The 24,946-nt window shown below is 41.5% G+C and overlaps 1 protein-coding gene across 7 annotated transcripts; it reads right to left on the bottom strand.

Annotated features, from left to right (window-relative positions):
• Positions 1-650: 650 nt before the first annotated feature.
• TGS1 (trimethylguanosine synthase 1) lies at positions 651-24,943 on the bottom strand. Of its 7 annotated transcripts, none has more exons than XM_043879404.1 (14): positions 24,661-24,934; positions 21,766-21,830; positions 19,894-20,066; positions 19,772-19,795; positions 18,510-19,326; positions 17,786-17,903; positions 16,751-16,837; positions 15,369-15,543; positions 13,402-13,708; positions 12,914-13,069; positions 11,198-11,341; positions 9,101-9,317; positions 8,159-8,237; positions 651-1,053 (listed from the first exon to the last, which is right to left on the bottom strand). In XM_043879404.1, exons 1-14 carry the CDS (start codon positions 24,762-24,764, stop codon positions 931-933), a joined length of 2,589 nt encoding a protein of 862 aa, XP_043735339.1. In that variant the 5' UTR covers positions 24,765-24,934; the 3' UTR covers positions 651-930. The 7 variants fall into 7 exon arrangements, with proteins under 7 accessions (XP_043735339.1, XP_043735343.1, XP_043735344.1 ...); XM_043879408.1 differs by having other exon boundaries at positions 21,758-21,830; positions 24,661-24,707; XM_043879409.1 differs by having other exon boundaries at positions 21,758-21,830; positions 24,558-24,680.
• Positions 24,944-24,946: the final 3 nt, after the last annotated feature.

The following is a 24,946-nucleotide window of genomic DNA, read 5'->3' as shown; positions in this document are numbered from 1 at the left end:
ACAATAACAACATACAAGCATGGAAATGCATTGTGGACAAAGTATATGCATGAAAGGTTAAGTGATAAAAACTAAAAAATAATTGGTGATTTTGGATATCTGCTTTTACCCCTCCCGTCTCCCACCCCAAGAGGCCAAAAAGCATATTCTAGCGCTAAGGGCCATGTACAGAGCTGTGGATGACCAATGCTGCTATTGTTTAAAAAATGGTGACAAGTTTATGGTATAGACACTAATGCTACCTGATGAAAAAGTATAAAAACCTAGAATGCTCACAGATTTTGATGTTGCAGATTAAAAATTAATTAATTTAATCCTTACTGATCAGTTCAACTGCTCCCATACTGTAAGGCAAACAGGCAAACTTCGTGACGTATCAAGAGACTAAAGTTAGCATTGCTCCATTCTCCACCAGTTGCTTTTTATTGAACAGTTACTTTTTTCTAATATTTACTGGAAATTCTCTATTTCAATCCCCTGGCTCCATCCCAGCCAAAGCCATGTTTTGTTTAATGTTTAATACGTCTGTATTATTGGAAGATAAAGGTCCCACATCCCCAGTGGCCAGAGAGCCCCATGTCCATGAATTCTAACCTACTTGTAAAAATGACTGAACATACTTTTTAGATTAATAATTAAGAGACATACTCTTCCTCTGTTGACTGCCATTTTAATAGAAAAAGAATATAAACTTTTACATTATAAAATATATTTCATTTTTTCCCATAGAAACCTAAAAAACACTAACTATAAAATAAATGGATGCTTAAAAGCAAATTTCACATAGTATTGCACCAGTGGGGGAAACTGTGTATTTGGGCACAAATACCCACTAGACTCTGGGCACAAAACATCAGTGAGCACACAGAGAAATTCCGGTGAATGATAATCTGACTGCTACATGATCTTTTGGTCTCTGTCCCACCTCACTTATGATTCAGAGATTGATCTTTGGATCAGGTCCCCAAAATAAGCAGTGATTGTCTTCAATCTATTATTAAGAAAGTTTTGTTCTATTTCCACTTGCCCTCCAGGCCCAGCCAAGGATGCCACCTGAAAATGGAACAGAAGAAAGTCATACGTACATAATCATGATTTCAAAATAAACCTTCCACTCAGATGCTTTATCAGACAATACCACTCAGGCTTTTTATTTAAGACTTTCAAATAATGAGGCATCTCAAACACTGTCACTTTCCAGGTGGGTATTTGTGAAGTGTTTGGTAGCAGAAACACTTGTTGTTTCAGACACTTTTGACATTACGGGTAGGACCACGGTGCTATGTTATTGTATACGACCTACTCTCTCCAAAGCCAGAAGTTACAGAACTTAGAGGAACAGAAAATCAACATATCCTTCCCAAATATCAGGTTTACTTATTAAGACAGAACACATCAGAGAGTGAGACAGACCTGTCCCTCTCTCACAGGAGCTCCAGCTTCTATGCCCTGACTCTTGCTTCCTGGGTGGCCTCTGTGCTGTTCTCCCAGCCTAAATCACCTCCTCCACCTGCTGCTCTTGGATGTGTAGATTTTCAAGTCTCCCCTCCCCCTTTATGTGATTAAATATATTGCTTTTTTTGTGGTCTACTCGTAAATGGTGACTGGCCCCATTATTGAGAAGCTAAAAGCACCACCATCTCTCCACCTCCGAAGAGTTAACCTCAAAAGGATGCTTCACAAGAGCAATGCTTTACTATCCCAAGTCCTTACACAGACAAAGTTTCATTTTAGTCCAGCATCTTTTGTCTAACCTCTCAGGTCTATTACTAGCAAATACACTCCCTTCTAACCATGATTACATCACCAGAGACCAGTTTGTTGAGGGTGGCAGCAGGGTGAAGAGAAAGGGGGATGCAGTGAAAGCCTGGGAGTCAGAGACCTGGAGACAGGGAGTGGGGGATAGAGGGCTCCCGGAGTACCAGGGACCAGTGCCAACAGCAGAGGCACACACCTCTGCAGTCCTGTCCTTGTAACCAGCAACACTGCAGTGTTCTGCAAAGAGAGGTGCCGTTTGGAGACAGGGAGTGGGGGAGAGAGGGCTCCCGGAGTACCAGGGTCTGGTTTGGAGGTGAGACATCTCAATGGTATTACATGTGCTCTACCAGCTTCCAGCAGGAAGTAAGATTTACTGTGTATCATCAATGAGCATGTATTCTAAAGCACTTCAACTTCCTCTTAGAAAAATGTCACAGATACAGAAATAGGGAAGATGCAAAGGTCATTCCATGGTACATGCTGAAAGAAAAAAAGTAGGTTGTCCCACTAGGAAAGTAACAATGTCGATATCAACCTCTCCCACTGAGATGCAAAGAGATGGCCGCGTTTTTATCAATAGGGATAGATGACAGCAGAAGTCAAACAGTATCTGTTACAATGAGAAGAAGCACGTATATATCCCACTATTAACTAAAAAGGCATAAGATAATTAAAGTGAAACTAGAAATGAAAAATAGTGAAGTCATCTCAGAGCAGCAATTATTAGGAAGAAAGAAGTGTTTCGTTTTCTATTCTGATATCTTTGTGCCTAGGCAGTGTATTAAAAAGCAGAGACATCACTTTGCTGACAAAAGTCTGCATTGTCAAACATGGTTTTTCCAGCAGTCAAGTATGGATGTGTGAGCTGGACAATAAAAAAGACTGAGCGCCAAAGAACTGATGCCTTTGAACTGTGGTATTGGAGAAGACTCTTGAGAGTCCCTTGGACAGCAAGGAGATCAAACCAGTCAATCCTAAAGGAAATCAACCCTGAATATTCATTGGAAGGATTGATGCTGAAGCTGAAGCTTCAATACTTAGGCCACCTGTTGCAAAGAGCCAACTCGTTAGAAAAGACCCTGATGCTGGGAAAGACTGAAGGCAGGAGGAGAAGGGGACAACAGAGGATGAGATGGTTGGATGGCATTGCTAACGCAATGGACGTGAGTTCGAGCAAATTCTGGGAGATGGTGAAGGACAGGGAAGCCTGGTGCGCTGGAGTCCAAGGGGTCACAAACAGCTGGACATGACTGAGTGACTAAACAACAGCAATCTTTGTGCCAGTCTGATTTTTCACAAGGAAGGGCAAATGAAGAATTTTGTCTTAACCAATGAGAGGTGTATTGACTAGTATATTTAAAATATAATTGTTTCACAGTAATTTATCTATGAATTAAGATATAACTTAATATAACATATATTATAAATTATAATATAAGTTATAACATAACTTAATATAACATTTCTCCCATTTCTTTAAATAGTGATTTACATAAAGAAAGTTGAGACTGGCAAAGCAGAAGTCTTCTCTGGGTGTGGGGTGGGGATTGAGAGGAAGAAGAAGGAAAGGACAAGAGATGAGGCGGGTGAAGAGGAGCGGCACTGAGCTGAAACAGCAGCAAAAAATCTGCTGGAACAGGGAGAGCAGAGCAGCCAGAGGCAAGCGGCCACATCTCAGTTCTACCAGTAACTTGCTCATCAATGCAGAAAGCCATTAAGATGAGGTTTGGCTTCTTAAATCTAAAAAGCATGAATATTATCAATCTCCCTGAAAAGAGCACCCTGTAATTCATACACAGAATTACATTAAAACAAATCTGAGAAGGTAGGGTTTCCTGCACTTGGGGGTTTAAGGTAGAAAAAGGAATGAAGATGTCTTACATGGGAGTTTTTGAGGTCTATGACAGATTATTTTATTCAACAACTACTGAGTAAATGGCTCAAGGGTTTTTGTTGTAGGCAGTGGAGTGCACCAAAACCAAAACCAAACCAAAGGATGCATTCACGAATCTCTCATTCTAGCCAGGACACTCAGACGATGGACAACTAAAGCAAGTACTGAAAACACCCATCTAGTGTTTAGAAAGAAATTGAAAACAAAATTAGTATGTTACTTTAAGTGTTCTATTTAAAAATGATTTCTAACCTTAGCCTTTTTGTGTTTCTAAAAGACATTTTCACAAGTACATACATTTTCAAGAATTCTGGAGTTGAAATTAAAACTATGTAACTAAAAATTATGTAGTTCAAGGTGATAAATAATATTTTGTTTCAAGCAAACTTACCGCCATCAATTTACAGCTGTCTTTATTTTTCACTAGTAGGTTTAACTGACAAAATGTCATCTAGTTCCTTCCCCTTTTTTAAGTTTAATAAATTGAGAGGGGTGGGGGAAGGAGAGGGAGAAGAGGAAGGGAAGGAAAGAAGTAAATAGATAAAAATCAGCAGTTCCCAGTTACAGGCTGTATTTTTGGTATTGGACCTACATACACTACATTTACCAAAGGAAACGCCAGTCTGTTTGGACAGGAAGTACAACTAAGAACTGGACTCTCATGAACTCGACTTCAGGTCAAGCATGCCACTCTGCTCTTTCTAAATCTCACAGTACCATCTCTTCTCTCATTTAAAAAATCCTACATATGGTATACCCATGGCTGATTCATGTGGATGTATGGCAGAAACCAACACAACAATGTCAAGCAAGCATCTTCCAATTAAAAATAAATTCAAAAAGGAAGTTATTAAAATATATCAAACAGATCAAAATTGGAAAAAAAAATCCTATATGTGGATAGATTTTCTTCATTTAAAAAAGAAAAGCTGCTTTTCCACAGTAATTTGATCCAAATTCAATACTGGTATAATGCATTTGAAATTTCAAGTTTTTTTTTTTACTTTTATTATTCTCTAGTATCATTACTCCCTCTAGAGGTAGAATATGTGAATAAGCTAGCTACCAACTGCAATTCTGGCAGGTGTGTGAAGTAAACCAAAATGCAAGGAAAAAAGTTCACTTTCTCCTTGGGCAAGCGTTCATTTAACTAGAAAAAATATACTCACTCAAACTTTTGTGACAGTGAATTTCCTATAGTCATTCAAGTACCCAAATATCCCATCTAATGTTTAATAGAAGGATCCTTAAACGATCCTTAAAGGATCATTTAAACTAGTGAGACTAGTTATGATGTACAATTTCTTAAAATTTTTTTCCTTTTCTTGATGTGTAATATTTACATGTGAGAAAAACAGAATTATGGAATAGGCTCAGCCTTATCTTGGAATCTAGAACGCAGATCTGAGTCACATGAGTAGCAGATGTTAGGTTTAATATTCAATTTGATATAAAAATACATAAAGCCAGGAGAGAGTGCTTTTTCTCCTGTCATAGCACACACTACCTGAGAGACCCGACCTTTAGACACAAAGGCTCGCCAGTAGATGACAAGCACCAAGATCTAAGACCATCCCCTTAAAACTCAGGGGAAGAGCGCAGACTTGTTCCTTCTGTTTCCTCTTCCTTTAACCCAGAGCATCTCACTGCTAGCGGCACATGACAATCACTTGGGGGGGTTAGAAATTCATGTGTGGGCCTCATCCCAGAAAGTAAACTGGAGAGAACCTTCCCCAGCAGACTTGAGTGTCAGCAGTTTAAAAAGCTACTCAGTGACAACTGTACAACTCTTAGAAGAAAGCAGGAGAAAATCTTCAAGACACTGAATTCAGAATGCAGCCATTTCTGGAGATGACATCAAAAGCACAGGCAACAAACAAGAAAATGAGCTAAGTTGAACTTATCAAAATGAAAACATTTTGTGCATTTGAAGGCACTACTGAGAGAGTAAAGAGGGAATCCCTGGTGAGCCAGTCCCTAGGACGCTGCACCCTCACTGCAGGGAGCTCAGGTTCAGTCCCTGGTCAGGAAACTAAGATCCCCCAGGCTGTGTGGTGTGGCCAGAACAACAACAAGAGTAACAAAAAACACTTCAGAGGCAACCCATAGGATGAGAGAAAAAACTGGGAAAGCATATGTCCAAAAAAGGGTTAATACCCAGCAGACACGCACATGAAAAGATTCTCAGTATCCCTTAGGAAAGCGCAAGTCAAAAGCACAGTGAGGTACCATTCCACACCCACTAGGACAGCTACTACCGAACAAAATGACAAGTGTTACTGAGACTGCGGGCAAGTCAGAGCGCTTGTGAACTACCGCTGGGAATGTAAAGTCATTCTGCTGCTGTGGGGAGCAGTCCAAAACCTAAAAATAGAATCACCATGTGATCCAGCAGTTCCATTTGTGGATACATAACCAAGAAAGCTGAAAGCAAGGACTTAACCAGACGTGTGTACACCCGTGTTCATAGCAGCATTATCCACAGCGGTCAAAAGGTGGAAACAACGCTGAATGTCTGCAGACAGGTGACAGGACGAACAAAATGTGTGTGCATACAACAGGATGTCATTCAGCCTTAAAAATAAAGGAAGATTCTGACACATGCTACAACGTGGATGAACCTTAAGGACATTATACTAAGTGAAAATAGCCAGACACAGAAGGACAAATATCTATGACTCCATTTACTGAGGTATATATGAGTAGTCAGATTTACAGACACAGAGGGTAGAAGCTGGGTGTTGGGGGCAGTGGTGGACGGATGTGGAGTTAGTCTGTGATGGGTACAGAGCTGCGGTATCAGAAAAAAGTCCTGAGACATATGATGCTGATGACTGTACCACAACATGAATATATTCAATGCTCCTGGATTGTATGCTTCAGAGTGATTTAGGGTGAATTTTGCCATGAATGTTCTACCACAATTAAAAAAAAAAACCTACTCAGGTGATTTAATTTGCAGCCAGATCTGAAACCCAGCATTCCAAAGATTAAGCAGATGAAGCAGAGATAGGAAAGCATAACAAACTAACACAAGTACATGTTCAGTACCTAAGTGTTACTGGTTGGTAAAGGAGAAGAGAAAAATCTACAATCTGGAATATGTGCTTATAAATTAGATTCTGTCATTTTACAATTTTGGGGGGGTGGTGTTTGCACCTCGTGGCTCGTGGGATCTTAGTTCCCTGATCAGGGACGGAACCCATGCCCTCTGCAGTGGCAGCAGTCTTAGCCACTGGACCACCAGGGAAGTCCCCATTTTACAAATATTAAAGATGTGCACTTTCCCCTCTAGAGAAATCATGGTATCTTTACCTATTGTTCCTCTTCCAAATCTTAGTAATGTTTACATTCTTTCCACAACAACTTTATGAAACAGGATCTTCTGAGTAACAGACACAAGAATTTTTGAACATTTAAGGGCCGAAGGGACTGTGAAAAATGATTTACCTCTTATTTCATTTATTCTTCAAAAAACCCATTAGATGGGATAGAAAGAATTTATATATGTGAGGAATGAAGAACAGAAAGAAGTAATCTCCCAGAAGGAAAAAGGAGACAAAACACCAGAAAATTCAGATATGGGACATTAACTTTCATGTAACAGATGCCCTGATAAAGGGAAACAGATGGTGAGAACATAGCTGAATAAATAATGGAGATAATTTCATAGTAAAATACGATGAACAAAGCTCAGTGAGAGTCAGCTCTCAGAGTGTCAAATGGGACAGAAAGGAAAAACCAACACCCAGCAATGCTGGAGTAAAACTTAAAGATGAAAGACCAAGGATTCTCAACAGCATACTTAGCACAAAGCAGATATGTGATGAAAGTGAAACTGAAAGTCGCTCGTCCGACTCTTTGCGACCCCATGGACTATATAGTTGATGGAATCCTCCAGGCCAGAATAGTGGAGTGATAAGTAACTACAAAACACATCAACGAAAGCATGAAACCAAGACATCCTCAGATCTCTGTGAAGCAGTTATTATTCTAGGGAAAAAACCAACATGTTTAAAATAAATGTTTGTGATAAGAACAGAACAAGGACATGTGAATGTTAGTCAAGTGACCCTACACCTCAAGACCATAGAAAAAATTGTTGGTCACATTAAGGTTTCATCTGTCTGTGTATTTCCATCAAACCTATCATTTTCAGGAATACCTAACACCTATTCTCAAGGCAGGCTTCAGTAAAGATACCTTGGCTATGTCAAGTGTGCAAGACTGGAACACAATGCATTCATCCTTTCAGGACATGGAAAGCCCTGAGTGTTCTGTTTATGGTCATGTACGCCAGGAGCCAAGGAGATGAACAGGATGAAATGGGCATGGGCAGACTTAACTGCTAAGCACTTCCAGTTTTCTAATAATAGAAAGAAAAAAAAAAAAAAGCCAGGCACTTCTCATAAATATGCTCTCAAGTAAAGAAATACTCTCTTTTTCTGTCCAGTCTCTGTAACAGTCACACCAGAGGTTTATAGAAGATCTTCAGTAACGGCTTACCTGGTCGACATCAGCATTTCTTGGAAGGAAAAAAATGATATTTTTAGTGATCTTCTGGGAAAGTCTGAAAATTTCAAAGGTGGACAGTAGTTAAGGAAAAGTAACAAAAACAGCAGTTGATTTCTGAACAGAGATATGTTCTTCAACTGTTATATCATAATCCAAATGTATTCCTATATGGAACAGTGCTCTATGTGTGTACGTTGCTCAGTCATGCCCAACTTTGAGACCCCATGGACTGCAGCCCTCCAGGTTCTTCCATCTATGGAATTTTCCAGGCAAGAAAACTGGAGTGGGTTGCTATTCCCTTCTCCAGGGGAATCTTCCAGACCCAGGGATCGAACCTGGGTCTCCTGTATTATAGGCGGATTCTTTACCACTGAGCTACCTGAGAAGCCCAACAGTACCTCTAATGGGACCTAAAACAGAACAAAGGTCCGTCTAGTCAAGGCTATGGCTTTCCCAGTAGTCATGTATAGAGGTGAGAGTTGGACTATAAAGAAAGTTGAGCACTGAAGAATTGATGCTTTTGAACTGCGGTGTTGGAGAAGACTCTTGAGAGTCCCCTGAACTGCAAGGAGATCCAACCAGTCCATTCTAAAGGAAATCAGTCCTGAATATTCATTGGAAGGACTGATGATTAAGCTGAAACTCCAATACTCTGGTCACCTGATGTGAAGAACTGACTCATTGGAAAAGACCCTGATGCTGGGAAAGATTGAAGGGTTAGGGTTAGGGTTAGGATGGAAATATGGAAAAATGGAAATATAACCTCATATTTGCTGTAACATTTGGCGATCAATCACCAGTTAATTTTTATGCAAAACAAACTGGAATCTATCAAGTGCTATTAGCTAACATCACTCCTGTTCACTAATTTCACACACACACTTCCTCTCCACAACCACCGTTGAAGTGAACTCTAGGACTTCCAAAGGATATCCGTCAGGAGACATCATGGTGCTGATGTCAAAGATCTCCGCAGTGGCGTAGTCTGGTCCCCCCCAAGGTGGGCTGAGAAATACAATGTCGGCCGTTAGACTCGAAGCCAGCTGCAGGAAATCTCCACAGATGAACTCGATCTTGTCCACTACGCCATAAATTTCTGCATTATTGCGAGCAAGATCGATCTTAACAGGATCAATATCGATGGCAATCACTAAAAATAGGAACAAGAAAGAGGAGTTCAATGATACTGATTGTCAGTTATACGGATGAGTTCATCTTCTGAGCAGTCTTTATTTTCTGTGCGTTTAAGTCCCTTTTAAAAAGACTTTTTAAAGGGAGATTTGGTCACATAAACGAGAGAATTTAATTTAAAAATTTCACCCTACCTAGGAAGATTCACCTGTGCTATATCAAGAAAACAAGACTAAGGACGTGGCCTGCAGAGCTATCTCATTCAGGCCGCTGGGCCAAGGCAAGCAGTGAGGTGGCTACCCAGCATCCCAAGGCTGGTCTGTGGTCAAGAGAGCTGGATGGTAGACACTTGGGAAGGTGATGGCTGCACAGACAGCTTAGAAATGCTAAGATTTCAGAGAAGACCAATTTCCTCAAGATGAGGCAATGTCCAAAAGTAGACAGATTTGACAATGTCTACAGAAAGGCAAATAAAACACTTTTTGACAAACCTATGTAGCCAACTTATGAAGAAGAGATGCAAAAACACCTGCTGGTGATGTTTAATGAGACATTTTAGGAAGAGGGAACAGACATCATGTTTTTACCATATGGACTCTCATTTAATTTACTTCAATTTCATAATTAGCAACGCAAACGTAAGTTAATTCCAACTCACTCATGCCTTGCAGTAAATTACTCATGTGCACCTGTGTGTGCAACAGGATGTTAGTGGCAATATTTTATGTCTGCAAGGGTGGAGTGCAATCCTGATGCATACACCATGGTGGACAAGGAAACAGCTGTATTACAGAAAATGTTGGTTTCAAGGTTTGTTAATGCTTTGGGGAAATAATGCACTAAGTAAAAATCACGGGAACAATGAACACTGGCGCCAACCCTATGTTGCAAAATCATACATCCACAACACTATTCTTCTAAATAACATTCATATTTATAAAAGGGACAAGGTCCTTTTTAGCTGCTTAATCTGCTGAATTGATAGCATGGAGACAGATGCAGAGATACCTTGTCAACAGCAAAAGTTCAACAGAAAAAAGTGACTTTCAACACCAACTGTATTTGGCTAATCGCCCTGTTTTCATCTGTGCTCTCCTGGAAGCCATCTTTGTTTTCAGGCCAAACAGTGTGAGCAACTCAAACTGGCAGGTGAACGAAGTGCTGATAGGTGCTGGAGGATACTGCGGGGAACTGCAACGTCCAAGAACGGCAGCTACTGGCCACCTGTCCAGTCTCATAAAGCCTCCCCCGAAACCCATCCCAGGAAACAGCACATGTACCCATCTACTTGACACAGTTCCTGGGAGATATTTAGTAACAAGTTTTCTTTTCTGGGATTCCAAAGTCAAACGACCATGAGGACAGTCTAATATTTAAAAGGTTCTTAGTGTCTTAGGATGTCAAAGCTGAAAGGTAACACATGGTTCTCTCAATTTAATGTCTCCTTTCCATTAAGATTAAAGGAAGTCCAAAATCATACAGCGGGTGAGGGCAAAGCTGGACCCCACCTCCCCTGCTGCACCATCTACGCTTCTCTTCTTCCAGAGAACAGTCTCCCATTTTAATAGTTTTACTTTTATATCATGCTATAATCTTGCCACTGCTGAGCTGGGTCTGTGTGATCTTGGGTACATTATTGCATGTTTTATTTCTGATTATTTGTAAAACCCAGAAAGTATGAAAGATACATATCACAAGACTGTTGACTAAATACATTGATACATATTAAACACTTACACCAGTACACAAAGTGTAGTCTTAATATATACTATTATTGTTAAATATTTGGCATTAAATTATCAATGATTATATCTCAGTAAAGATAGGGCTGAAGGAAAATGAAGCGTCTGATGAATAAACTGAAATTAATTAATGAGTAAACCACTGATGACCAATTACCTCTCTTCCCTGTTAGGGCAAACTGAATGGTATTTCCTCCAACTCCACAGAAGGCGTCCACCACAGTGCCACTCTCCAAGGACTGGCTGACCCGGCCTGCGATATGCTCCGCAATCTTCTCGGGAGTAACTGAAAACCAGCCCTCTGCAAACGGAGAGGCTTCTGTTAGGACATTCAGTGTCAAGAAGCCAAGGCAGACACAGACACAGCAAACATCAATGTATACTACTGAATAAATACCTAAAAAACAACTCAGTTTCTCTTTTCAAAAAATCATATATTATCCAGTTTGAAAGAAAGGTCTACAAATTTTGTTACACACAGAGCAGTACTATCCCCAGTCCCAATTTCCACATAAACAACCACCTCTACTCTTGCCTGATTCTTTTACAAAACCCCTCCAATAACTGAAAGTAATACTGGTTTTTCTGTTTGAAGTAGTAACAACTGCCTGCCTATCGTGGAAAATAGAAAGATAGCTGTTCTAGCTGATCAACTCCCCAAACTTCACTGAGGCTCACAATTAATTCATTCCTAGAGGGGAAGTAATGAACCAGATTTGTACCAGACACTTGGCAAAATCTGTAGAAAGCAAGGATGTGACAGCAGGACTGTAGGGTTGTCTTCATCTTCAGAAATGAAGTCCTGTGTCCACTCCACAGGAAAAGGACACTGCCCTCCTTCTTGTCCAATAGAAGGAATTTACATTTTTCAGAATGATATTTCTCTGAACAAAAAATGATGCACCAATTTTCCTATTCCCTCCGCCTGTTTTTTTAACCAAAACTTTAAATGGTTCCTCACTGCTAGAAGAATAAACACATAACCTCCTATTAAAGAATTATCAGTTTCTATTCAGTCTTATTTCCCCAACAAACTCTATGTATGCTCCCTGATATACAATATTTTACAAATAATTTTAAGAGGTTCATGGAACCTCAGAAACTCCACCACAGATCAGTACCTCCTGATTTTGACAGTTAATAAAGACCAATATTTAAGTAGCCCCAACACGAAAATAAGTGTCAGTTTGTGCAACTGAGTGTAAGTTAGCTGTTTAAGGTCATGGTAGGAGAGCTGGAGAAAGAATTCAAACTTTCCAGTGTTAACTGATTAACTTACAGCTTTCTGCACATCAGATGTTCTGTTTAATCATCTATCAATTGTGCTAAAAATACAGAATAAACCTGAGTCTAGAATTTAAGAAACATGTATGTATACAAATTGAGAGACACTGTGGAAGATGACTGGCAGCTGTTCTTTGGAAAATGTCAAAGTCATGAAAGGCAAAAAGGTTGAGGAACTGTCCCAGATTAAAGGAAACTAAAGAAACATGAAAATAAATATAATATACGCTCCTACACTGGAACGAAGAAAAATGCTGCAAAGGACATGATTAGAATAACTGATGAAAGGAGAGCACTACTTTGTTGATTATAACATGGTAACAATGTTAAATTTCTAACCTTATCATTGTTACATAAATTGATCATTGTTACATCATTGTTCTTAGAAAATACACGCCAAAGTATTAAGGGGTAGGAGTACCTGGATCAGAAAACACACACACACAGAATGACAAAGCACATGTGGCAAAAGGGTAGAAAGAGCTCAGTCTGAGTGGACGGGATATGAAAGTTTCTCACAATTCTTGTAACTTTTCTATAAATCTGAAATTATTTCAAAACAAAGTTAAAAATTACACATCCACTTTACCTCTGTCTAATTTAATCCCATCATCAAAACGGGAGAAGAGCCTGTACCTCTGAGCCCAGTACTTCACCAGCTCAGGCACAGCAGCGATCTCAGGGGGCGGATTCAGTCCCTTTTTGTTCTTCTTTTTCTTTTTCTTGTTCTTCTTCTGACTTTCAGCTAGAACAAAAGAACAGAACCAATACAGATGCTGACTACAGAAAGAGGAAATCACAGAGGTTATCTACAGCGTGGTTACATCAAATAACTAGAGTTTGGGGCTGCGCTCCAGAACACGCAGCCTACCGAGCAGCGTGGTGGCAGACGCCAGACTAACGGCATTGATGGAGGGGCTCAAATAGCTCCCTATGTGAGTTAACTTTTTATTTTACTGTGCTTGTTCAGCCAAGGGGGCTCTGAGTCTGGAGGCTAGATGATCGTAACCGATAACGAGGGAAAGGCACACTGAGAACAAGGACCTTCCGCCCGTGACAGTGAGAGCACATGCTCACCTTCAGCCTCTGCCTGGCGAGGGTCCGAAGCAGCCTGGGGCACACAGCCCTCTGTGTCTGTCCCAGCGGCTTCTGGGCTGGCCCCGTCATGCTTCTCTGCTCCCACTTCCCCAGATGGACACACGGCAGGACACGGTCCAGGTTCTGCCTCACTCGTTTCTACTGGGTCATCCCCCTTCTCAACAGACACTTCTGGTTCCTCTGAGCCACTGCTTGTGCAAGTGTCTTGCACGTTTTCATGAGAAACCGACTCCGGCAATGCTTCCTCATCCACTGGTTCATTAACCCATTTTAGAAATTTTTCTACCTGAAATGTTAAAAGATGTTACAAGCATGAATTAATTCTCCGTTACAAAGAACATGTCTACCTGCTTTACCATTTGTGAATTGACAAGCTGTGACACAGTATTAGCTCAGATACGTACACTACATCATACAAGTTAATGTGAATAAGTAATTCCAACCTAAATGCACTGTTACCTGGACATACCATGATCTCACTTAAACATAAGACGATGACCTTCCTGCGTGCACTCAACACTAAGAGGATAAAGGTCTCTGTTCCAGTAACTTTCCATTAGGTCTTCTAACAATATAACCATACTATACATTACCATTACAAATGCACTCACCTATTGTTGAGCCATAACCTTTAGTTTTTCCAACTATACAGAAATTTCTGCAATGGCCCAGGCTATTTGATCTATGTTAAATGGTACTCGGCATCAGAGATAAACTCTACAAAGACCTAGTGTCAATCCATCTAAAGAAAATGCAAGCTGCCTTCTAACAAAGCAGCAGAGTCAGTAAAGTGATTCCTAAGAAATAGGTTTCTTCTTTGAAACATGAACAAGGCTCAAGGTCAGATGATGCACACGTCCATGCAATTTTCTAACAAGAATATCCTTCATAACAGGTCTTCCTAAGAGTCAGGAGATGAGAATAAGAGTGACAGACAGGCAATGGGCAGAGACCACGACCCAGAACCTTCCTTTGGGGGCACCAATTGGATACTAAGAGCACAACAGCCACACTGATTTTGCTTCCTCAGCCACACACAGCAGTTATGTTTCAGCTCTTCGTCTGTGCACGAATGTATGGGACTACCACATCCAACACAGTATAGGAAGACCTGTTAAGACTGATCTAACTGGTACTAGGAAATTTGTTTCAGATATAGCTAGGGCCACTCACATAGTAAAATAATACCACAAACCAAGCAATCTGAAATACAGTAAAACTAAAACCAGCGATAAATCTATAGCATGTTTTGGAAGGATGATGAAGTTAAGAAAAGATAATGTACCCTAAGGGTAAAAGAAAGTCATCACGGGGCTTGAGACTTCATTTCATTGCTCTACAGAGCTGCTCCAAAGGTGGCAAATACAAAACTGCTCACTGGATGGTGCTCTTTTTCTATCACAGAGAAGGATCACTCATGAAACCAAGCAAAAGCAACTCTAATTACTTTTGTTTCCTAGGTACTCAGAAGGCTGGTACAGTAAAATCCGAGAGAGGGGCTGTGCGTGCTCCAGTTAACAGTGTGAGTCACTAAATTAGTCTTGGGGCTCATGACATCACGGTGAACTTGTCAGTGCAAAGTTAAGATTGATCACCTCTAGAAGACCTCAAGATTAAGGCTTACAAAAGCTGCTGTCAGATATCAAGCCTCCAGGATGGTACTTAGCCTGAAACAGATGAGATGTCACTGAACACATCAGACAACATCACCTATTTACTGTTCCACATGTTACTACTTTGTAGATTTCAAACATCCCCATCAGACCACCCCCAAATTACCCACTCTGCAAATTTCATTCACACAACAAAAGCCTTGAAGCAAATGGAACAGAATTTTTGGTGCCCCGACAACCAGAAGAAGCAGGGTTCTCATTTGCAAACAATTAAGCAGCCAGGGTCACAAACTGAGACCGGGTTTGTAAATATAGAGCAAATGTTACACACACCTTACTCAAAGTTCTGCTTTTCTTAAAACCAGTTTTCTCTGACTCTTCAGTGAAGAAGATGTGCTTGTTTTTCATATTGATTTGTCGTCTCATGTCCAAGGACTTTGACTTCCGCTTCATGTTCTTCTGCAGATACCTGACCCGCCGGTGACTGAAGTTGGAAATTCCTCCATATCTGTGACCAAACCAAAAGCAGTGGACTCAGACATGAGGGTCTACAGATTTGCTTCTTTTACGAAAAGATAAGAAACTAACAATTTTCACTATCTCCTATTAGCAGTCAATACTTTTATTTCATTTTTTTAAATTATGGAAATTAGGAAATAAAGTTAAACATGCAGAGGACTTTTTAGGGTTTAGCTTGTAGATTAATTCTCAAGGAAATGTGAAAAACCAAAGGTGGGAATATCAACATATCTTACTTAAAACAGAAAGGAGAAATTATATTGTAAAATGTAACAAAGAAACAGCAGGAAACTATAACCCCAGTGCTCGTCGGGGAAAATACAATTTTTCTCACAGTGAGGTGATGCCAAAGCTTTTCTAACCCTATTCTGGGTATGTTCAAATTATCTTGAAAGTGGCCACTAGATTCTTAAATCAATCTGAACTCACCTAAGAAGTAAACCTCCATTACTAAAGTAACTAGAAAACATCTGCTGATCTAACCATCTGAAATTTTCCAGTCCCAGAAGACAAATGTCCATTGTGAAGCCTTCGTTGACTCTCTGAAGCCTCACTAACTGCCTCTCCTACAGACTATTAGGGACCTACAGTGTAACATATAATTCAGCACTTACAGATAAACTCTGAAGAGTTTGGCTTTAAATGTCAAGTGTATCTTCCACCCATATTATAAACTTAATAAAAAATGTACCTTACCCTTCTCTTTTAAGTGAAATTGTGTGTGCCAAATAGAAGAACAGTTAAGTTAAATTCCAGGTAACAGAATAAATCTCTGTGAATATATAGCAGCAACAGCTACCTAAGTGATTTCTCAATAAAATTACATGTGGTTAGAAATAAATTCTGCCAGGAATTTTAAGATGTAGCAGTTATCAGGAAAACCCTTTATATTACTAACTTCTATAAGCTCTAGCCTTAAATGATTATATGGCTTGGAGTACAAAGAGACAGTTACAGTTTTGTAGACTAAAAACACTGGATTGCTATGAAGTGCAACTGAGTTAATAATGTGAATATATCAAATGCACAGTGTTAGTGCTACAATTCTCACTAACAAGAGAGGTTAGTGCTTTGACTGTAACACCTCAAATGCCAGGAAATAGGTAACCACCATTCCCTATCTGCGTATCAAGAGAGCTTGAGGACTGCTGAGTGGTTAAGATTTCTAGAAGAAAACAGCATTGATGGAACATTACTTTTGTCCTGAGCCGTGCTTGAATCCTAGAAGAGAACCATCGTTGTCAAAGTCTGAGTCCGGGTTTTCATCGAGGTCCAGCTCATGACTAAACAAACAAAGCAAACAGTGATAAGCCATTAACTATAGAGCCCACCAGTTCAGGCAAATATTAAAAGTCAACCCATGTAAACTTTCCCATCACAACAGTCAACCACAGTTCACAAACCCAGAGAGACAGGAAGAAGCGTAGCTCAATCAGGATTTACCAAATGAGATCAATTACCTAGTAGTGTTTGGGACACAGTAACAAGCACTCAAATCTTAAATCAAGTAATTACGTCTATTCCTGAACATGGTACAAATATAGATTTCTCCATTTTCTTTTGGAAAAACACCAGTTAACCTGTAACCTTAACTAATCTCCTAAGTGATATCTCTAGAGGTTTTCCTTAAAAGCAAACAATGAAATATTTGAGAGGTATCAACCCAACCAAAAAAGTTACAGAAGAAAAAAATAATGTTAAGAAGGTTCTGATGAAAGTGATATTAAATAACTCAGTGTTGTGTTTAGTTGCTAAGTCATGGCCCACTCTTTTCGACCACATGGACTATTGCCCAGCAGGCTCTTCTGTCCATGGGATTTCCCAGCAAGTGGGTTGCCACTGCCTTCTCCAGGGATCTTCCCAACCCAGGAATGGAACCCATGTCTCCTGCCTTGCAGGTGGCTTCTTCAGTGCTGAGCCACCATCCCCACCTTTTGTGGAAATCTTCTAGTGATCTCTACTACATGGGTGACAGTAACAGATGAAAATGATGAGAAATAACCCTTGCAAATTAAGTTAAGCTCACTGTATGTATATGTAGAACCTAAGAGGTCCCAAGAATATAAGTACACACAAGTACACACATAGTCTCTGCCTCTAAGAAACTGAGGAGTTAGTAAGAACACGTGCTGTTTAGAAAGAGCAGGTAGAGGTGTGCTCCCCTTTAGGAAGCTCCCTAGTTTCTACAGCGTGCTGGTGTGAGCTGGAGAGAAAGGTGGTGAGTGGCTCACCTCCTCTTGAGTTTGCTTCGCTTCTCTTCAGGCGGCTCGTCTCCACTATCGTCCCCATCAGTCCCACTGGGGTGGCGTCCATCTCTGACTGTGTTTGCTTCTGAGGACTCCTGTGAATCTAAAGAGGTGGAGATATCACAGTGGGTTTCCGTCCCTGGTTTGACAACTCTTCTGTCATTTCCAAAGGCAATCAACATCTTCCAGGGCCTTTCCTGAAAAGAACTGCATGCCAGACCACATCTACTTATTCTGTGTATCCACATACAGAATCCACAGCTAGGTCTATGAAAGTCTAAAAGTTCCCATGATCTAACTACTTGAAATGTCAACTCTAAGAAATTCCATGGTGGTCCAGAGGTTAAGATTTGGCGCTTTCATGCCTTCACTGCTCTGGTCTGGGTTTGATCCCTGGTTGGGGAACTAAGATCCCTCAAGCCAGGGGGTAGCCAAAATGAAAAAAAAAAAGTGAACTGTGAAACTACTTTTCCTCATGGCTGTCCAAATCTATACAAATTAATCCACAAAGTTACCTCTGTGACATGTTAGCTATCACACTTTGATGAAATCCTAATCTAAGTAACTCTAAAGATGGCATGGTCACATTTAATTAAAAACAACTTCTCTTTCTTAAGAAGCAAATACATCTAATGGTCTCTCATATAGCTCTTAAATTAATAACGGAAATAACAAAAAGACAAGCACCAAAAATCTAGGCCAATCTTACCCTGAGCTGGCTGGTCTGTACTTCTGCTCCCAGACGAGCTGGTTTCCGTGGTTCCTCCATGACTCGGTTCACTGTGGCCAGAAGCAGGGCATTCTCTTCTGCTGGGAACTTCACTCAAACACTGACGTCCATCGAAACTTAGGGAAATATCTAGTTGTCTCTGTTCTACTTCCTCTGAATTCAGATTTATGTTACTAATTCCATCGAGAATTTCACTGTGATCTTTATCACTTGAACTAGAGCTTTCGCTGCCAACGGATAAAGATGGAGAAAAAAGTTCGTCTGCTTTCACATGATTTTCGTCTTTCTTGTTGTCAACTTCTATTTTAGACCCACCAGGGTCTGTATCTTGGCTTTGTGAGGCATCAAAAGTCCAGCCCTGAGCTTCCCAGTACTGAAACTGTTCCAGATAGTACCAATACATCTGACTGTAGTGCTGCTCCCACTCCTCCTTTGTGTCTGGAACATTCCATGGTTCTGGACACAGGATCTGATCTGCATGTTTCTCTTGCCAGCTTTGCCAGAGCAGTCCTCCACCGTATTCATTCCAGTACTTCTCCCACATCTCTGTAATTTCCAGCTTTGGACCTACTGTGTTTTCAATGGGAAAACTTTCAGCCTCAACGTCTTTCTGGCTTTGAAGTTTGTACTTTCTGGTGTTCTCATTCTCAGATGAAGAAGGATCGTCCGAAGCTGAAATGTCATCTTTTTCACATTGTCTCCAGGATTCTCTCTTAATTTCATCTAAGTACTTCTTTTGATGTTTTTTCTTTTTCTTTTTCATTATTTTAACTTTGTTTCTAGTATTCATAGATTCCTACAAAGAGAAGTAACTTGAATACAAACTGCACTTAAGAAACTATAAGAATAGGCAGAATCTAAATCTATCTTGACATTAAATAAAATACCCTTAACCTCCCAACCTGGGTTTTAGTGACACAAACAAGTGAATAGTACTATCTACATTCCTAAAAAGAGGAATCATCACGCATGAGACATATCACAACCAGAGCCACAAGTTCTAGTTATAAATACGTACATACATTTAAAAACAGGTGTATGTGTGTGTGCTAAGTCACTTCAGTCATCGTGTCCGACTCTGCGACCATATGGACTGTAGCCTACCAGGCTTCTCTGTCCATGGGATTCTCCAGTCAAGAAAACTGGAGTGGGTTGCCATGCCCTTCTCCAGGGGATCTTCCCAACCCAGGGACCAAATCAGTGTCTCTTAGGTCTCCTGTGTTGGCAGGCTGACTCCTTACCGCTAGCGCCACCTGGGAAGTGTCCTAATTCAAGAAAGCATTAGATTTGGGATAAAAAAATTCCGTGTGATATTTTATGAAGAAACTTAAGAAACAAACAATTAAACTAAACTAATACTTACCTCAAAATTCTTATGTGTGGATATCCTACCAAACTGAAGGGGCAATCCCATACTCTTCATGAGTTCAGCCTCGGAATCCAGTTCACTCTCATCTGGGTCTGGGCATCTGTTGTCGTGGGGCTTTGCAGGGCCCTGGGAACGGCTGCCTTCCTCCTCTTCCGTGGCTTTTTCTCCTACACACAGTGGTTGTTATGTTAGCTTAGTTTCAGAGAAGATTTAAATGTAGGTTTTATCATCCTCATTTTAATGAAAAAGAACTTGAGATCCAGAGTTATTACATGACTTGCTCAAAGTAAAGGTGTGCAAATGTGACAATTTTTAAGGGGAAAAAAAATAAAAGGAAGAAAAAAAGGAATTGATGGGAATGTGGACTAGTGAGGAAGCAGCCTCCTAGAGCCGAGACACAGCTTCTAGTCTGGCTCCGCCTGCCATTGTCCACCCAGCTGCCCACTCAGCGCACCGCACAGAGCGCCTCCTCTTGCTCGGCGCTGTGCATGGACTGAGGATGTGCGAAGGAATACAGCAGGGAGACCCTGGGAAAATGTGCCCCATTTCCACATTCCCATCTGCAGCACCGCTACACTAGAGCAGTGGGTTTAACATGATGACTTGGGGAGTTATTTTAGGAGTTGGTAATAAGAAAAGTGAGAGGCAGGTCTTTAGGCCCTTCAGGGGTACTTCAATCTCAACTGGGATTTACAGCCTGGGGCTCTGTGGGAAAGTTCATTTAATGAAAGGTTTCACTATTAAAAAGGTCTGAAATCCACTGAACTGGAAGATCTTTTCAAGCTCCCTGATTAGAGAAAACCTGTTTTACTTTATCCTATTAGGTTATCCAAAAGTAGATCATACCACTAACTGGACAAAAGCCACTCAAATGCTCTATTTAAAAAATGTGAGACAAAACACTCTACATGAACATACTCAATTAGGGCTGAGCTGCACTGCAGCTAAACAATCTTAGGCAACAGAAGGGGAATCTTACACTACACAGATGAAGCCTAAGAGATCCTATGGGCAGAAATTCTACTAAAAGCCAAAGAAGGAAAGATACCGATCTAGGTAATAAAAGAGACTCCACTCGCCAGCCCACGTAACCCATGGAGGCTCAGGAGAACAAACAGGGAAGATGGATCAGCTACATATGCTGTATGTTCCCCTTGGGCTATGCATATTCCCTCATGTTCAGTGGGACCCTAGGGTCTAGAGGAATCTTACTTGTCACACTGAAACACAACCATTCTACCGGGTGGGTAAGTGATGATGCAATGATGGCTCCGTCATGTGAGAGGGGGGGAAATTTCTCAGGTCACATGACATGCTACTTGTGCTGATTTCACCTACTACACCTTGGGCTGCAGTCTTCCCTCCGTGTCTGGAGAAACATAAAGATTCACGTGGAAGGGACAAATGGGGTCCTGTCAGGGAAGTCTGACAGAGACCCAGGTGGTTTTCGGGTGAGGCTCAAAGTGTAGACGAGATTCTATTTGTTATGTGGGAGAGTTAATACAGATGGTAGCCCCCTTACTTCAGGCCAGACTGTGGATATTCCCTTGGAGTTGACCCTGAACCATTTACCTATGAAACTGCTGAAGTACTGAAACAAGGAGGCTGTGAGAGCAAGGTGGCTCCAATGCCTGGGTAACCTAAGCCAGCAAACCAAAACCCAAGCCAGAGCCAGGGCACTGGGATCTGATAATATGAAACTTAAGCACACCATGCATGAGCAGCCAAGTAAGCTTTCCCAAATAAGGCAAGTGCTTAAACTACAACCAGTCAAATAACCTCCCTGCTTTGCTTCCGCATCTTTTCTATACAGTATTATGGCTAATTTTAGTAAAAAAGGGGCTATAGGCCTTCATACCGTATTACCTGCACTGTTGTCATTGTCTTTAACATAGTAGCCTTTTAGTCCCAAATTGTACAATTTCCGATCTCTGTGAAGCAAATTAAAGAGTCAATACTGACAAAATTAAACTAGAGAAAAAACAAGGTTAAGGCAGCACAGATTAATAAAAAGGTTAAAAAACAGAAGAGCTCTCTGCTAACACATTATTCTTATCTGTAATACAGAGGTGATAACACATAGCTACAGGGTCCTAACAAGGATTGACTGTACATGTAAAACATTTGGTATAATCCTATGCAAGGCACACTATAATGATAACTACTAATTATTAAAGTTAAGTGGCAGCTCTGGATATTGGTGGAAGAATCTGATCCTCCTTGTGATATACAAACAGGGAAATATTCTATAAATTTGCAGTAAGAAGTCAGCATAAATGTCAGAAGATTTATCTTACAGATTTACAAACCCATGTGCAGACCCTACTCCGTCTGCAAATAGGACTAGTAGACAAGACAGTCATGGTCTGAGCTTGTTTTGGAGACTAACATAAAATGAAGTTCTTACTAAACTGAAACATAAATCAAGATTAAACAATTCGGTCTCAGTGAGTTTTAAAAACAGTGAATAGATAAAACTTTTCTTTACATTATCTCCTCTTAAATTTCTTCTTTACTAAGAGAGGAATTTCATAACCAAAATAAACCTAGCAGAACACTTAAAATAAAGGGGGGGGGGAATAAAAATAAAAAAAAATAAAGGGGGGTTTATTATTTTATTATTATCTTCCTACCAGCAAATCAATCTGTAATACATTCCATTGTATCTGCCATGACAAGGCCATCTGCAAGAAGACCTAATACAACTTTTCTAATGGAGTGACAATAAATCCAACAAAATAAAACTCTTGTACACTCAATGTATTTTATATTCCCCATTTATTTAGTTTTTGGTACTTCATGAAATATAATGTAGGTGGTGACTTAGAAGGACAGTGAATGGGGAGGGGATGAAGTGCAATTGGCAATATGTCCTCTGACCCCCAACAACTTGGGGCCCCAGTGGGTGGGAGGGCAGCCACAAAAGGGCATCAGTGGTGTGCCGGCCAAGACCCAAGGACATGGGGCTCCATGCGGCCCACAGTGGCAGCCTGCCTGCCTGCCTTCTAGGTGCTGGGGCAGCCTAGCAGGCCCTGCCAGGTCCAGAGGATGGAGCAGAAGACCCTTGTCCGTGGCTGAGGAGCAAGGGAGACAGGTGCCCAAGGTTGTCACCAGTCTACCCCAAAGCTACAGATGATCTGAGGCAGAAAGACTGCCAGCTCTCACATTTCTATGGAAATTCTTTTTCCCATTTAGGGCAACTTTCAAACATCTCTAAGAGTGCTCATCACCAGGGAAGGTGCATTTCTGATGCTGAGTATTCAAAGAATTTCCTGTTATACCTGCTAAGAGATCTCTATAGAGCCATCTTTGAGTTTGCTAAGTGTAACTCAGTCCACAAAACAGAGTGACTGGGGATATGTTATCTGGAGCTGGTGGGCTTCCCTGGTGACCCAGCTGGTAAAGAATCTGCTTGCCATGCAGGAGAGGCAGGGTTGATCCCTGGATCAGGAAGATCCCCTGGAGAAGGGAATGGCAACCCACTCCAGTATTCTTGCCTGGAGAATTCCATGGACAGAGGAGCCTGGCAGGCTACAGTCCACGGGATCACAATGAGACAAGACTGAGCAAGTAAGCACATACACACATACACGCGGACCTGGCACATGATAAACACCAAGTGCACTGTAACTGCTGAACTGAATTGTAAGCCTGGAGACCAGACCTGCAGTGGAGTGACGGCAGGAAGACACTGCCCTCTAAGAGGCCTGGGCAAGCAGCTCATCATCATACCTTGAATACAACCACCATCACTACTGTTTCTAAGTCGGCTTTTTCTCACAGCACCAGACATGTGGGTTGTCAAAATACACGCGGAGTAAATGATTCTTGGAAATTTCTGAAGTGGAAGCAGCCATTTCTCTACTGTAAAGGGACCATGCATTCCAAAAGGAAAGGGAATCCTTTCTAAAATGGCTGAAAGGGGAGCACAGAGATGTTTTGACTCGCCCACTGCCCACACAGCTCATTTGCCGCAGAGTTGGGATGTGAAACCATATATTCTGTCTCTAAGGACAGTGCTCTTAAATTCTGGTTTGGGAATCTGTTGTGGGAGAAAATACCCATGGGAAATGATTTTGCTATGCTTTGTATGAAATCCTAGAGGTCACCACTAGACAACATAACATGGGTGTAATACCAGAAAGTCTATTTCACTTTCTTCAGTTTCCAGTGAAAGTGTTAGTGGCTCAGTCCTGTCTGACTCTTTGCGACCTCAAGGACTGTAGCCCGCCAGACTCCTCCCCCCATGGAATTCTCCAAGCAAGAATACTGGAGTAGGTTGCCATTTCCTTCTCCAGGGGATCTTCCAGACCCAGGGATCGAACCCAGGTCTCCTGCATTGTAGGAAGATTCTTTACCATCTGAACCACCAAGGAAGACCAACAGTCTTTTTTTTAAAAAAGATGTTAATCAAAAGTCAGTCATCTTCAAACCTTCACCCTGTGAGGTCACATTCCAGATCAATTTCATTCGCATTTCATTCCCCTTGCTTGTAACCGTCCTCTCAGGTGGCGAGTGTAAAATAACAACCACCGGCCACCATGTTTTCCCCTAACAGCCCACAAAACAGATTTCCTCCTTCACCTCAGGGCCGCAGGCGACCACCCCACCCTCTGAAGCCCGAGGACGTTTTCCCCTTTCCGTAAGCATCACGGTACCCGAGGGTCGGACGCGCTGGCCGCGGTTCCTAGGGCTCCATCACCACGGGTCTGCAGCCCAAGCCCCACAGGTCGGGGACCCAGCGGCCCGTGTCGGACTTACTCCACAAACGCCCGCGAGCAAAGGCAGAGGATGCGCGAGCCCTCCCGCAGGTCTTCGAGGAAGAGACACATCTCCGCCACAGGCCTCCACTTCTTGCAGTACATCGCAGCGCCTCAGAGGAGGCGGCCACGGTGCAAACGGCGCGGGCCGGCCACCCCGCCGCGGCTCGGCTGCCGGGGCCGAGGGACGGACAGAGGGAGAACCCCTGGCTGCAGGGCAAGGGCCCGGGATGGCTCAAGCGAGTGTCAAGCGAGCAGCAGCCGCCGGAAGTGGTTGGGGGGGGCGG

This window comes from Cervus elaphus, chromosome 21 (assembly GCF_910594005.1).
Source record: "Cervus elaphus chromosome 21, mCerEla1.1, whole genome shotgun sequence".
Lineage (NCBI taxonomy): Eukaryota > Metazoa > Chordata > Mammalia > Artiodactyla > Cervidae > Cervus > Cervus elaphus.
This window is presented reverse-complemented; position numbering and strand designations above follow the sequence as displayed.